At 53.3% G+C, this 13,101-nt stretch overlaps 5 protein-coding genes across 5 annotated transcripts; 2 read left to right on the top strand and 3 right to left on the bottom strand.

Annotated features, from left to right (window-relative positions):
- Positions 1-55: 55 nt before the first annotated feature.
- On the bottom strand, positions 56-1,281 carry NAG1_2 (Glucosamine-6-phosphate isomerase (Glucosamine-6-phosphate deaminase) (GNPDA) (GlcN6P deaminase); the record flags this gene model as incomplete). Its single annotated transcript, XM_062912496.1, has 2 exons — positions 56-1,012; positions 1,069-1,281. 2 exons carry the CDS (start codon positions 1,279-1,281, stop codon positions 56-58), a joined length of 1,170 nt encoding a protein of 389 aa, XP_062765860.1.
- A 995-nt stretch (positions 1,282-2,276) lies between these two features.
- NAG5 (N-acetylglucosamine kinase 1) lies at positions 2,277-4,258 on the top strand. The gene is made up of 3 exons (XM_062912497.1): positions 2,277-3,144; positions 3,214-3,780; positions 3,837-4,258. The coding sequence occupies exons 1-3, from the start codon at positions 2,555-2,557 to the stop codon at positions 4,210-4,212; spliced, it is 1,533 nt and encodes a 510-aa protein (XP_062765859.1). The 5' UTR covers positions 2,277-2,554; the 3' UTR covers positions 4,213-4,258.
- A 257-nt stretch (positions 4,259-4,515) lies between these two features.
- QC763_408710 (uncharacterized protein) lies at positions 4,516-6,903 on the bottom strand (the record flags this gene model as incomplete). Its single annotated transcript, XM_062912498.1, is given in 5 exon segments — positions 4,516-4,633; positions 4,699-5,195; positions 5,250-6,318; positions 6,376-6,856; positions 6,868-6,903. The coding sequence occupies 4 exon segments, from the start codon at positions 6,507-6,509 to the stop codon at positions 4,516-4,518; spliced, it is 1,818 nt and encodes a 605-aa protein (XP_062765858.1). The 5' UTR covers positions 6,510-6,856; positions 6,868-6,903.
- An 837-nt stretch (positions 6,904-7,740) lies between these two features.
- On the top strand, positions 7,741-8,277 carry QC763_408715 (uncharacterized protein; the record flags this gene model as incomplete). The annotated part of the gene is made up of 1 exon (XM_062912499.1): positions 7,741-8,277. One exon carries the CDS (start codon positions 7,741-7,743, stop codon positions 8,275-8,277), a length of 537 nt encoding a protein of 178 aa, XP_062765857.1.
- Positions 8,278-9,413: 1,136 nt separating this feature from the next.
- Positions 9,414-12,866, bottom strand: QC763_408720 (uncharacterized protein). The gene is made up of 6 exons (XM_062912500.1): positions 12,688-12,866; positions 12,474-12,592; positions 11,141-12,415; positions 9,773-11,085; positions 9,618-9,723; positions 9,414-9,581 (listed from the first exon to the last, which is right to left on the bottom strand). Exons 1-5 carry the CDS (start codon positions 12,735-12,737, stop codon positions 9,706-9,708), a joined length of 2,775 nt encoding a protein of 924 aa, XP_062765856.1. The 5' UTR covers positions 12,738-12,866; the 3' UTR covers positions 9,414-9,581; positions 9,618-9,705.
- Positions 12,867-13,101: the final 235 nt, after the last annotated feature.

Genomic DNA, 13,101 nt, shown 5'->3' with positions numbered 1-13,101 from the left:
GCAACTTCGACCCCAGATGCCCAACTCCCCGTGACTGACCCAGTTACCATTCGTTTTAGTCTGTTGTGCCCCTGTGGCCATCTCTGTGGTCTTGCAGTTGTAGTGGCAGAATAAAACGCCATAGGCTGTCGGAATCAGGCGCCCGATCATGGTCGGAGTGATCAGCCTTGTCACTCTTGAGCCGACTGGACATGGCATCAAAGCGCGGTGAAGGGCATCGTTCGTCTTTCTTGATTCGAGCCGACATGGAGTCTAATCTGGGAGAAGGGCAACCGGACTCGACCGTGTACGCCGACTCGCCAAATGATTCCGCCGTCGTGGGGATTCGCATCCTGAACCGAACAGGCGTCTGCGCCGGGGACGGTGGTGTATCATGAAGCGTAGGCACATGACTGGTGCTGATTTTGAGAGGCAGGCATTGCTCAAGGCCATTGGATCGAGCAACCTGCTCAATACTCTTGAAGTACTTGACCGTCTTTACCTGCAGCTCCAGTGTGGCGTCCTCGTCGCACACAATCAGAGGATATGAATGCAACTGCAAGGCAGACAAGGTCCACATGTGATTCACCCCTTGCTCTATGCAGTGTTGGAGAGCAATAGCCTTGCGGGCACCGATGACGAGGGCAACTACTTCGCGGGAGTCGAGAATAGTCTGAACTCCAACAGTCAAGGCCATCTTGGGTACCTTTCCCACGTCATTACCAAAGAAGCGGCTGTTGGCGAGGATGGTGTCGTAGGTAAGTGTCTTGACGCGAGTGCGAGAGGCCAAGCTCGAGCCGGGCTCGTTGAAGGCGATGTGGCCATCTTCACCAATGCCCGCCAGGAAGAGGTTGATTCCTCCCAGAGCCTTGATCTTGGCTTCGTAGTCGGAACAATGGGCCTCTAGGTCGGAGGCGTTGCCATCAAGCATGTTGATGTTGTCCGGATTGATATCGATGTGCGAGAAGAAGTGTTTGTGCATAAACGAGCGGTAGCTCTCGGGATGGTCTCGTGGGAGTCCAATGTACTCGTCCTGGAGGTGGTGGTAATCAGCCACGCGGTCCGGCATAGAGAGAAAGATCGGCTTACCATGTTGAAGGTCACAACATTTTGAAACGAGACCTTGCCGGCACGATGCTTCTCGACAAGAATTCGGTATACGATCTCAGGACTGGATCCGGTAGGAAGACCTAGTACAAAGGGATTTGTTGGGCCAGGGCGGAAGATGTTGATTCTCTCGACAATGTAGTTGGCGGCGTATCGGCTGGCAGCCTCTCCGTTGTCTCTGATAATGAGTCTCATTTTGGCCTCTACTGGAGCTTCAGAGCACAGCAAGGCGTTGCGGGTAGGTTGGAGGGCAGAGAGTTCTTAGGATTGCGGAGGCTGATGACTGATGGCCCAGAACAACACTTGTGATATTCCACACCGAGTATGTCCGGGATTCGGAGGGCTCAGTCACTCAAGCGATGTAATACCTGTGATGAACTGTCAACGGTAGTGGTAATTGGTAATGATGGCAGTGGATGAAACGTTTATCATAGGACGGGGGACTTGAGGAGCAGTGGTGGCACAAGTTGCAGGTTGCGATGGACCTGTGCCCCGATCGCCTGTCATCCACTACTCCCTCCATGGCAAGTATGACACCCCAACGCCTTCCCTCTTCAACCTGTCCCCGGGTTGTGCTTGCTGTTTGTGGACGGGAGGAGGGAGGTTAGAGTTCATGTGGCCCGTGCTATCACGAGATTCCCACGGTGCCCAGCCATACCGCCCACACTGTGTGTTCCTCTGTCCAGGTTACAACGGCCACGAACGGCCTGCTGGTGATGTGATGGCCCCCGTTGGACAGGGCTTTGGCGAATGATTGAAGTCAAATCTACGAAACCCAATCGTCTCGACAGACTTCAGTTGCGGCTCCCTCCAGGGTTACTCTCCGCTGACAGCCTCCCCCAGCCAAGGAAGGCATGGAACGTTACTTTCCCACCCACCTCCCTAAACCGACAACGAGACGAGGAAATGTTCTGCAATATTCAGCTCCAAACAGCCGTGCCAGTCAATCTCCAAGATCCCTCCGTCATTGGTCCCCCACGACTTTGCCATTCCTCACCCACTACCGGCCATGCTTCTCGTCTTGAATAGATTGGTCGTTGGAGGCTCAAAGGTCTTTCCCGCCAGTTTTGCTGGCGGCAATCTACCGACGCAACTGCTAGAGTTGGATGCCTGTTAGGTCGAGACAACAGGTGGCCAACAGGAACCTCGTCTTTCGCCCAAGTACATTATTCGTTTCTATTAAACAATCTCCAGACTTTGCGTAGTAGTGGTTTCTCGGAGAGCGATACACCAAGAACAACTCCCACAAGCCCGTGCTGCGCGGTATCGAGTAATGTCGTGCACGAGTCAAAAGTAGCGAGCTAACAGCCATGCCAGTCCAGGAAGGTAGCTCTGATCGCCAGCCTTATTCCACCTCATATGGGACCTCGTATTGGAATCTGGATGTCTGCTCCTTCATCAGCGTCCCATAAGTAATAGAGACAGGTCCCCAACAGGGACCTCCTTCTTGCATTCGTTCATTTTCGCCATGGCATCTCTGCGTGACTTACTCCTGGCCGTCATCAAATCGCTTTTCCGAGGCCGATCATTTCTCCAAGCTTTGTTAGCTTTCTGGACAACCTCGACTGAGTCCTCACCAACCCTACGTGAACCAGCCAGCAAGGATGGCTCAACCTCTATCAGCGATTTCCTCGCAAAAGCCGAGAGTTTGCTTTTGGATCCTACTCAACCAGACAAGCGTAGAGCTCTGTCTCAAAAGCTGAAGCTTGAGTTTCGTGAGGGCCTCCTCTCCAATCCGGCTTGCATGCTTCCATCGTACCATACCGAGCTTCCCACGGGAGATGAGTCGGGTCAATATCTGGCTGTTGACGTTGGGGGCTCAACCTTGCGAGTTGCTCTGGTGGACCTCAAGGGCAGAGGTTCTTCAGGAGGTCCAGAGAGCGTCATCGTCAGCATTGACACCTTCAATATCGACAATGATATCAGAGCATTGAAAGGCAGAGCCTTTTTTAACTGGATGGCTGAGAAAATCTACCAAACTGTGGCAAAAGACAGCAGGCAGGGTCACTGTGCTGATGACCCGTTATTGCTTGGGTTGTCGTGGAGCTTTCCAATTGAGTATGCCATTCCTCCTCGTATAATGTCTATACATCCTCTCAAACACACCCAATGCTAACATCCACGCAGACAACCCGCCCCCCAAACCTACCTCCTCCGCCCCATGGGAAAATCCTTCCACGCCGCCGACGGCCTCTTGAACCAAAACCTCTCCTCCATACTCCAAACCTCTTGCCTCCACCACAACCTACACGTCTCCCTTTCAGCCATAGTAAACGACGCCTCCGCCACGCTCCTCTCCGCAGCTTACTCCCACCCCTCAACCACAACCTTCGGTCTAATCCTCGGCACAGGCGTTAACATCGCCGCCTACCTCCCCGTCACCACCATCAGCCCCTCCAAACTCCCCCCCCGTCCCCAAACCCTCGCCACTCACGTAGTAGTAAACACAGAACTCGGCATGTTCGGCGGCCCCTCCCTCCCCTCAACAAAATGGGACAAGACCCTCAAAGCTTCCCACCCAAGACCAGACTTTCAGCCCCTGGAGCATCTCGTCAGCGGGTTCTACCTCGGCGAGGTGGCCAGGTTGATTTTGGTCGATGCAATCCACGAAACGGGGGCATTCGGCGGGGTTGTCCCAGATTCTTTAGCGAGGGAATACACCCTCGATGCAAAGACTCTATCTCTTCTCGAAAGGTGCTCCCCGTCCCCTGTCCCTCTCTGATGCATCATGTTCACTAACACCCCCCCAGTGACCCTTTCCACTTCCAAACCCTCCACCCTTCCCCCTACCCCCCCTCCCGAACCGACCTCGCCCTCCTCACCTCAATCGCCTCCCTCATAACCCAACGCTCAGCCTCCATCCTCGCCGCCTCCCTCCACGCACTTCACGAAATAAACCTCGAAGCTTCTTCCCCTCAAAACCAACCCCAGAAGACAACAACAATAGCCTACACCGGCTCTGTGATAGAGCACTACCCCCACTACCTCTCCCACTTGCAATCCTACCTCGACCAACTAACCCTCAACACACCCACCACCTTTAAGCTCGTCCCCGCAAAACAAAGTTCAGTTTTGGGTGCAGCAGTGGCGTTGGCTTGTCTGGATAAGCAAAGCACGAGATCCTGAAAAGCCAAAAAGGCCACAATACAAAAAGCTGATGATTAACGCCCCCCGTCCCCTGAGTGTGATGTTGTCGTACAATAATACATCATTCCCCCCCTAAAACGCCCAGCCAAAATCCCGCACCACAAACACCAAAAAACTTGCACAGACATCCATCCCAGGCCGTGCCATCATTCACCATTCTCCCATATACTTCACATCGCCCCATCTCCTTCGCAGTAACTGTCCCTGGTATATATAACTCCACATCCTCCACCCTCTTCAACATGTAACCTAAATCCCACCATGGTCCCCCTGTTTTTGACCTCAGTCGGCAGCGAAATACCTCTTCCCCTTACTCCTCAGCTGCTGCGCCTTCACCTCAGGCGGCACAATAGTATGATGAACCACATGCGGTCGATAAATCGCATCCACCGGCGGCATCCTATGATTCCGTCAGCACTTTCTTTTCCCTATACTCCCATCTCTCCAGGCACAGACCAGACTTACCAGTCATCCACACTCAATGGAAAATACTCATACAACATATCCACCTCCGTCTGATCCTGCGGACTGTTAAGCTGCTGCGCACCCCCACTCTCAGTCCTCTGGCTCTTGTGTCCTAACCCCGGCCTGCTATTCCCCGCTTTTGACGATGACGACATGGAAAAGTGCTGCTGTGGGCTTTGAGACGATTCGCCACCCGAGGAATTAGATCGATTCAAGTTTGGTGGGCTGCGCTCATCTTCTGAGAGGGAGAGGTTGATAGGGAGGTTGTTGGATTGGGAAGTAGAATGTAGTCCACGGGTTGGCTTCAAAAGGTTGCTAGTGTGTTGTAATTGTTTGCCGGTTGGCAATGGAGTTGCTAGTGTGGCATCTATTGGCACCCAGGGCGGTACTGGCGGCCGGTTGAGGCTTGGAGAGGACAAAGCTAGCTTCTTACTGGCGTGCTGTTGCTGGGGGTTTGGTGAGAGGAACGGTCGAGGAGTTGACCAATCTGTCGTGGACTGCGTGATTGTCAGCGTGTGAAACAAAGAACTTGATCGGACTTGAAGGCATACCGGTAAACTTCCCATCCCCTGATATCTATGAAGAAAACCTTGCCCAAAATCTTGACTCAGGGGCTGGCTCTGTGGAGTTCCCATATGTTGCTGCTGTTGCTTCGTAGTCGTAGAGCCCGAACTCAACCCCTCAATGCTTTTCCTCTCCAGTAGCCTCTTGTCTCCTGACAGAGGCACGTCTTTCCTACTGTCAAAATTCCTGGGACTTCTGCCTCGCACAATGACCGGTCCCGACTGAACTTCGGCAACCTTGACATACTCTCCACCCTTCCCCTTAACCAGCAGATTTATCTGCACCACGTAATGCTGCTGGAGTCCCTTCCTCCGCCCATTGTTCGCAGTGGCATGCTTAAACTGCAGTCTCTTCCACGACACCCCCACCGTCACTCTGTTCGTCCCATCAATCTCCTGGCCCGACCCCAAGTCCAACACAGTTATCGCTGGCGCCCCTGCGGACTTTGTCGATTCCTCAGTCACTCCTCCTAGAGCAGGATTGTTACTCTTCCACGGGATGGAAATGATCTCCGTTTGTTTCCCTTCAATACTCTCGAGCGCCGTGATAGACGCCGCTAATTCCACCACTGGCATCCGTTGCTGCCCATCGGCCACAGCATATTGCGCCACTTGTCTCGGGAGAGTAATCTGCCCCGAACACTGCCATAGATTCCTCCTGTAGCAAGTCAACTCCATCGGACGTCGGTTGTCACCGCCGTTATCTGTTCCAAAGACGTCCTCGGCGACAAAGAACATGCCATATAACTCTGCGCTCATCATAGGTTCGATAAACTGTCCCAAGGGGTCGATCAGGGTGGCTTTGCCTGGGACGACCGCGCCGAAGCCGAGGAGTTTGTTGTCGAGTTCTTGTGGGGAGGATGACCCCTCGGCGCCACCGTGGTTGCCATTGTAGCAGCTTTCTGGGTCGACGCCTAGCCCTCCCAAATTTCCCATGAGAGCGGTGTTGGCGACATCGTTACCGAACGGTCTGGCTGGGTAGGAGAACGGGTCTTCAAATGTTGTGCTAAGGGTGTCAAAATCGTATGCGGCTGTCGGGGTAAATGGGAGGTTGTGGCTGTAAGAAGATGAGATGATTAGTTCTCAGTTGAGCTCCCGCGATTGTGATACTCACAGCAACGGGTCGTCAAATGTCATACTGTGCGGATCAAAGCCGTCGATGCCGAGCGATTGCTGGCCTTGGTGTCCCAGGGCGTCAGGACCCGTGGCGCCGGAGGACATGGCCGGCATGCCATTGTAGCTGGCCATATCTCATGGCCGATCACTCACGCTTCATGCAGGGACTCGGCGGTACTGCACTCGGGACTCGGGACGGGTCGCAGGTTGTACTTGTAAAGGGGCCACAGGATTGAAGAATGTCGAGATGGAATCCGATCCGACAGACTGGATGACATGTGAGACGTGGAGAAGAAGAGGAGTAAGATTAAAGTGAGGTGGCCCCGTCAGTTGCCCGCTCGGTGTGACCCTGTGGTTGCTCCTTCCCAATCGACTCTGGCGAGATCTTGTGCCCGCGGCCGAATGCAGATCGCAGGTGACCCTGCAGAACACGCCTGCCGATACTAAGTGCATTTCTTCTTCTTCTTCTTCTTCTTCTTCTTCTTCTTTTCTGGACACATCAGATAGCAATACATTTCCGTTTCTCTCTCAATGTCATGGACTCATCAAGCCTAGACTCACCTTGCCCGGAAGCCAAGCCGCCCAGCCGCTACGGAGGTTTACCCCAGACGGCATCTCTTCTTCAACGGCCCTTTCCGGGGTATCTAGTGGCGCCGCTGCAGGGGACTTTCAAAGCTTGGCTTTTGTCCAGGCACCACAATCCACCATCAGTAATGGCGTTGAGAAGCGTGGAAGCTTCAGTCATGTGTGGATGAGAATGTGCACACTTAGTACACGGTGCCAAACTTTGAGTTTATCGCAGACCCTATAAATCACACATTTCCTCCGTCAATCAAAGTCAGGTAACGTCGCTAATTCATTCATCTACACATACTCACCAGGGATGCTTAAAAGGTCATGTCTCCCAACGACGCCCTAGGGCGATACCCCCTCGGCACGACACTGAAGATTCATCCACACACACCGCCCATGCCATTCGGCCGTGAGTATGAAGTAAAGATAGGACAGTTACGGGGACAGCCACCTTCATGGTACCTATGCGGTTCAGACTCCATCGAGCTCGCCCTCAGTTTTCCTCCTATGGATATCGAACCCTTCGACCCAAGCGAGGACACGGCACGGGTACTCACCACCACCGGCGACAAAAGTAGCCACACATTCAAAGATGTGAGCGACCATGAGTGAGGTGACGGAGGACCTCACGTGGTGACTTGCCACCTCGAAGACGACCCCTCGATGGAGTATATTGCCAAGATCTACAATGGCGTCGACTACAACTTCTTGAGCACTGAGGAATGTGAATTTAGATGCGTAGATCCTTGTGTAAATTGCGTTGACTGCATGGCATGTGCAGACCGCGACTATGCACTCGAGGCCGCGCCTACATGGCCCTGCAAGACACACCCGAGGGGGGTTTTGCGCCCAAGTTTTATGGATCCTGGACTTTCCCGCTCGAGACAGATCACCCAGAGAAACCCGTCCGCTGGGTCCGCATGATCCTCTTAGAGCGTTGGGAAGGAGAAGTCATGCAAGAATGCTATCGCGAGGGGAGCTAGCAGACGAACCAGTTCGTCTCGCCGTTCTCAAGCAGCTTCTGGAAGCTGTCACCAAGCTCGATTGGTATTCAAAGATTCGTAGCATGGGCAACGGCGCTATGTTTTCTCCGGGGAATATTTTTGTTAACAGCAAGAACGGGAGTATGAAGTTAATCAGCTTTAGGGATGTCGAGTTATTGGGCTACTTCGAGGGATTTGAAGAGTCAGACGACGACGATGACCCTGGCCCATATTGGATTCCGAAGGCTTGGGCTGAGAAGCCGCAATCGGCAGCCAGGTGGCTGATCGACACGTTTGTCGATTCCTCCGACTATAGGCGGCCAACCAACCATTACCGTTTTTAGGAATACTGGTACAACAGTGCAGATGGCACTGAGCGCTTCTGGCTGAACTACTGATGTCGTTGCTGAGGATGAAGATAGTGGCGTCGCAGACTCCGAGAAGGATACTACCAGCAAAGACAAGGACACGAAGACTGTCTCCGTAAAGAAGCGCAGTATCGAGGAACAAGAGGAAGATGGCAGCCCCTCTCGCAAGAAGCAATGCGTTTCGAGTCCTAAAGAATGAGGACTGCCTACTAGGTAGAAAGGAGGGCATTATCGGTCGGAGGGCAATCTCACAGCGGGATTTGTCAACTGTAGTCTGGGACTAGCTAGGCAGTTATAAGTGTTAATTTTAATGTCTACCTCATACATCCTGATGATTCTAGCCCACTTTAGCCCATAAGTCACGATCATGCCGCGAAACCATAAGTATACATGACTGATCATTGACCCTCGTACCTCTTAGTCGCACGGAACCCCCCGTATTTTCTCTTGGAAAATCTTGCTCCCACCCCCCACACCTTTCAGAAAGAAGTACCTGCTCACATACTCTCATGTAACTATCTAGCCATCATCCACCACACACTCCACACCAGGAGAGAAACATCCCGCTCCATCAGCTTACCAAGGGAGTTTAGGGACCGGACTTTGAGCACGAAATAATCCGGAATGTTCGAAAAGTCCCAGGGACGGCTCAGCCCCATTGCAAGCGGCCGAGTCTGGTTGCAGAGAGAAAAGAGAAGACACAGAAACGTAAAGAGTCAACGAGACCTCTCCCATCCTCGGGATCTGTGTAACTACTCTCCTTCACAGCTTCACAGATGGTGTCCTTCTCATGTGGGAGAGACTACCATCCCTGAAGCGTTGAGTTGTGTAAAAACTCTGAAAAAGAATTAAAAGCCTCTCTGCCTCTTTGCCTCTTCTTGTTTTTGTATGTCCGCAAGCATTCCAAACTCTACACTGTTTCCCCAGCCTCCCGAGCATCGCCCTGTTCTTGAATCATCCGCGCCATACACCACACTCCAGCCGTCATTGCCGCACAGCTTCGTCGGTGGTTTAGTGTCAGATTTAATCTCTTAGGCAAAAGGGGCCAATGTGTCTATATATCAGCGCACGGCGGCGGGAAAAGAAGGCATCTCTGGTCCCGATTGTAATCGTTCTGGTCAAAGTTACTGTCTGAATAACACCATTTCACAAAGTAGAATGATAAAATCATAGTCCAACAATCTTGTAATACACACAATAGAATACAAACGAAGCAAACCCCAGACCCTCTTCGCCCCAAACTGACCCTCCCAAGCTGACCTCTTAAACTGACCCCTTAACTGACCCTTAACTGACCCCATAAACTGACCCCATAAACTGACCCCTTAAACTGACCCCTTAAACTGACCCCTTAAACTGACCCCTTAAACTGACCCCCTTCCAGCACCTCGACGCTCAAATCCCCTAAGCAAGATCCTGCCACTATTCAACATCAGCAACACATCTCAACTCACCCCTTAAGAAAACTCACATTCTCAACCGAATTAGTAAACTCCTCCCACCCCTCCAGCACCTCCCACCCCATTGCCCCCAACCCCTCCATCCCTTCCTCCCCCACCCAGCTCAACACGCTCCTCCCAGACTTGTGCGCCTTGTTCTGCCTTAACCCCATCAACGCGAGCCCCTGAATCACCAACAAATCCCCATTCCCAGGTGCCACAACCGGCGCAATGATCCCCCCAACTAACACCTCCTCCCCCCCCTGCAAAGCCGGCACATAACCCGCAACCGGACTCCCAGGACTACAAATAACCACCGTCCCCACCAGCCCTCCCCTCTGGCACTTGGCCCTAACAACCCCACACGACTTTGTCTCCTGCAACGCCAAACGGTACAGCTCAAACACCTCCGGGTTCGCATTCCCGGCTACATGCGCAAGCACCGTCTCGGCGTTCTCCAACCCATGAATAAGATCAAAGCTCATGTTCGCCCGTTGGATGCTCTGCAGCAGACCCTCTGGTGCGCTCCAGCTGCTCAAGTCAGCAATCACCATGTTGGCCAATCGTCGCGGAAACTGCAAGTCCCAACCGCTGTTGGAAAACCACGTCTTGAGCCCGCCATCGTCTGTCGGGATGCCCAGGAACACACCTGGGAAACATATTCCCAGCTGTATTTTCTTTGTGCCCCTCTTCTGAATCAACGCTCGAAGGGCCCGGCGATGGAGAGAACGCCCAATGGCAACGTTGCGCTTGGTAGGGTCCACGAAGATCGCTCCGATTATGCCGGTCCCTTGGGTGAGATACGTCGCGCAGAATCCGTACAGCGCCTGCGTGCTGCTGTTGCGAACCACAAAGTGCGACTCCTCAATGTTTGGGTTGAAAATCTCAAATGAGTGTGCCGTTGTCGTGGTCAGAAACCGATGGTTCGGGGCAGCAGCACGAGCAAGAGCGCTCAAAAGATCGTTGAGACCGTTGGAGTCGCGGTCCCTGTCATAGGGCTCGACAAGCCAGTGCTGCCTCGACTTCACGGCCTTTCTGCTTTTTCTCAGAGTCCCCGGCAGCGTCCCGCGTGCTCTCGAGCTTCCGCAGAGAGCGCGCACAAGAGCTGCCATGGCCATTTCCGTAAAGTCAAAGGTGCAGATATAGGTCCCAATCGACTTATCCATGGCGAAATCATAGGGCGAGCTGACGGCCACCACGACCAGGGATTTCTTCTGGCCACTTGCCCTCAACATTGAGCACATCATTGAGACATGCTTGGTGAACCCGGCCTGGTACAGGTTTCGATTGGCATCGGCCGTCACAATAACGATACAGGACGCCCGATGTATCAAGTTTTCATGTACTACCCCATGTTAGTCATTGTATTCTCTCCCATCACAGCTGCCCAAGGCACTCACCCGGCCTAACACCATTTGCAGTGTAAGAGGTATGTAGCAGCTTGCCACGTCGAGCGCGGGCAAGTGACCTCCCAAGCTCCCGAAACACCCCCTCGCCACTCATTATGACGCCCCGATCCCGGTGTATCCATTTGTCGTGTTCCGACGGCGCGCTATCGGACTTGTTCTTCGCCTCTAGGATATTTTTGGTCAAAGACGAGGCTGGCAAAGGCTTGACCAACGGGGTGAGGAGTAGCAACTCTTCCTCCTGGTGCATCGACTCATTCAAGGGCAGAAGCTTTTCGTTATCCCTAATAACTGTGATGGAGTCATCATATGCCTTGATTGAGAGGTTGAGATGACTCGGGTGAATCTTGGACAACAGAGAAATTCCTGGCGGGTTCAGCGCTTTAGCCCAGGACGTGCACGCGTTCTTCATCTTGAGAACACGGCGGAGAGAAGTGTAAATACGCTCCTTGGTGAGCAGCTCGTTTTCTACACCAAGCTTGAGGCCAGCTATGGCTTCGAGCTGCACGTCGTAGGCCCGACACAGCAGAACCAAGTCACAGCCGGCTTCTACCGCCATGACCGTGCCAGTCTTGACTCCGATTTCACTTCGAAGAGCTTCCATCTCCAAGCATTCCGATATGGCAACACCCGTGAAACCAAGTTCGTTTCTGAGAAGGTCATCAACCACCTGATCGGAGAGGCAGGCGTGGTTCACATTCATGGACGGATTTGTGATGCCACAGCCGCCAACGAACATGGCATCCAACTTTCCAGTAGCAATAGCATTCCGAAAAGGCACGAGGGCGCTCAGGGACAACTCCTCCAAGGTTTGGGTGATGATGGGAACATCCAAGCTGGACCCGAGAAAGTCGAGATTCCCATAAGAAGGGAAGTGTTTTCCACAAGTGGCCACCCCAGCATCCTTGTAGCCGTTCATAGCCGCGATGCCATATTGTGAGACCTCTTGTGGATCGTCCCCGACAGCGCGTACACCGAGCGGCTGGTAACGAGCGTTTGTCAGAACGTCGAGCACGGGTCCGAGAATCAGATTGACCCCCACGGCCGAGACCTCGGTGGCTGTAGCTTTGGCGACTTTGTATGCGAGATCAGCATTACCAGCGGCAGCTTGGCCCATGGCGCTGGGAAACTGGCAAATGTAGTCCTCATCGTACAGGCTGTTGACGCCGCCATTTTCCTGGTCCAATGCAATCAAGAGCGGTTGAAGATGGCCGGCTTGGTGAGCAATCGTCTGAAGCTCCTGCACGAGCTTGGCCGTCTGGTGGGCAGCTGCATTGACGAGTTAGCATCCATTGCACCCGCGCACGTCTCTCGGACCGAAAAACACATTTGAGATTCTTTGCCGTGAGAAGGATGGAGCCGAGATGGTGTTCCTCGATGAGATGACGAATCTGCGGAGTGACTTCGGTGCCATCCCATCCCATAATCACCATCTGCCCTATGGCCCTGAGAGAGAGAGAGAGACAAAGACAGTCAGCGAATGAGGAACTCAGAACGACGACAACAAACAGCATGGCAAAAAGCAAAGGAGAAACGGTTACCAGTCGAGATCTTGCCATAGTGGGTCTAAGTCACCGTCCAACTTGACCATGTTGCCGGTGCCGGATGCCAGTGGGCTCTTGGGGAACGGGATACGGGATACGGCGGGGAGAATTGTCACGTTATGGAAGGCGACATGTTGAGGGATGGTTGGCTGGCCTGGGGAGCGAGCAGCCGGACGGGACGTGTAACCTACAAACCTCAGCACCACCATACAGGCTCCTTCCGGCCGGCAGAAGAAGCACTGCTGTTGTCGCTGTCACTGTTGCTCGGGCCAATCACATGGAGGAAGACGTCTGGAAAGGGGCCATTTAACGGTCCGCTAGCCGAAACAGGCAGGCAACCGTTCAAGCTTTGGTTAGCCCCAAGCAGGAACGTTACATCTGCTCCCTCCCAGGAACTTTTGAACATTTGAG

The sequence above is a fragment of the Podospora pseudopauciseta genome, chromosome 4, assembly GCF_035222475.1.
Source record: "Podospora pseudopauciseta strain CBS 411.78 chromosome 4, whole genome shotgun sequence".
NCBI classification, from domain to species: Eukaryota; Fungi; Ascomycota; class Sordariomycetes; order Sordariales; family Podosporaceae; genus Podospora; species Podospora pseudopauciseta.
Note: the sequence above shows the minus strand (reverse complement) of the source record. Positions and strands in the feature narration are given on the sequence as shown.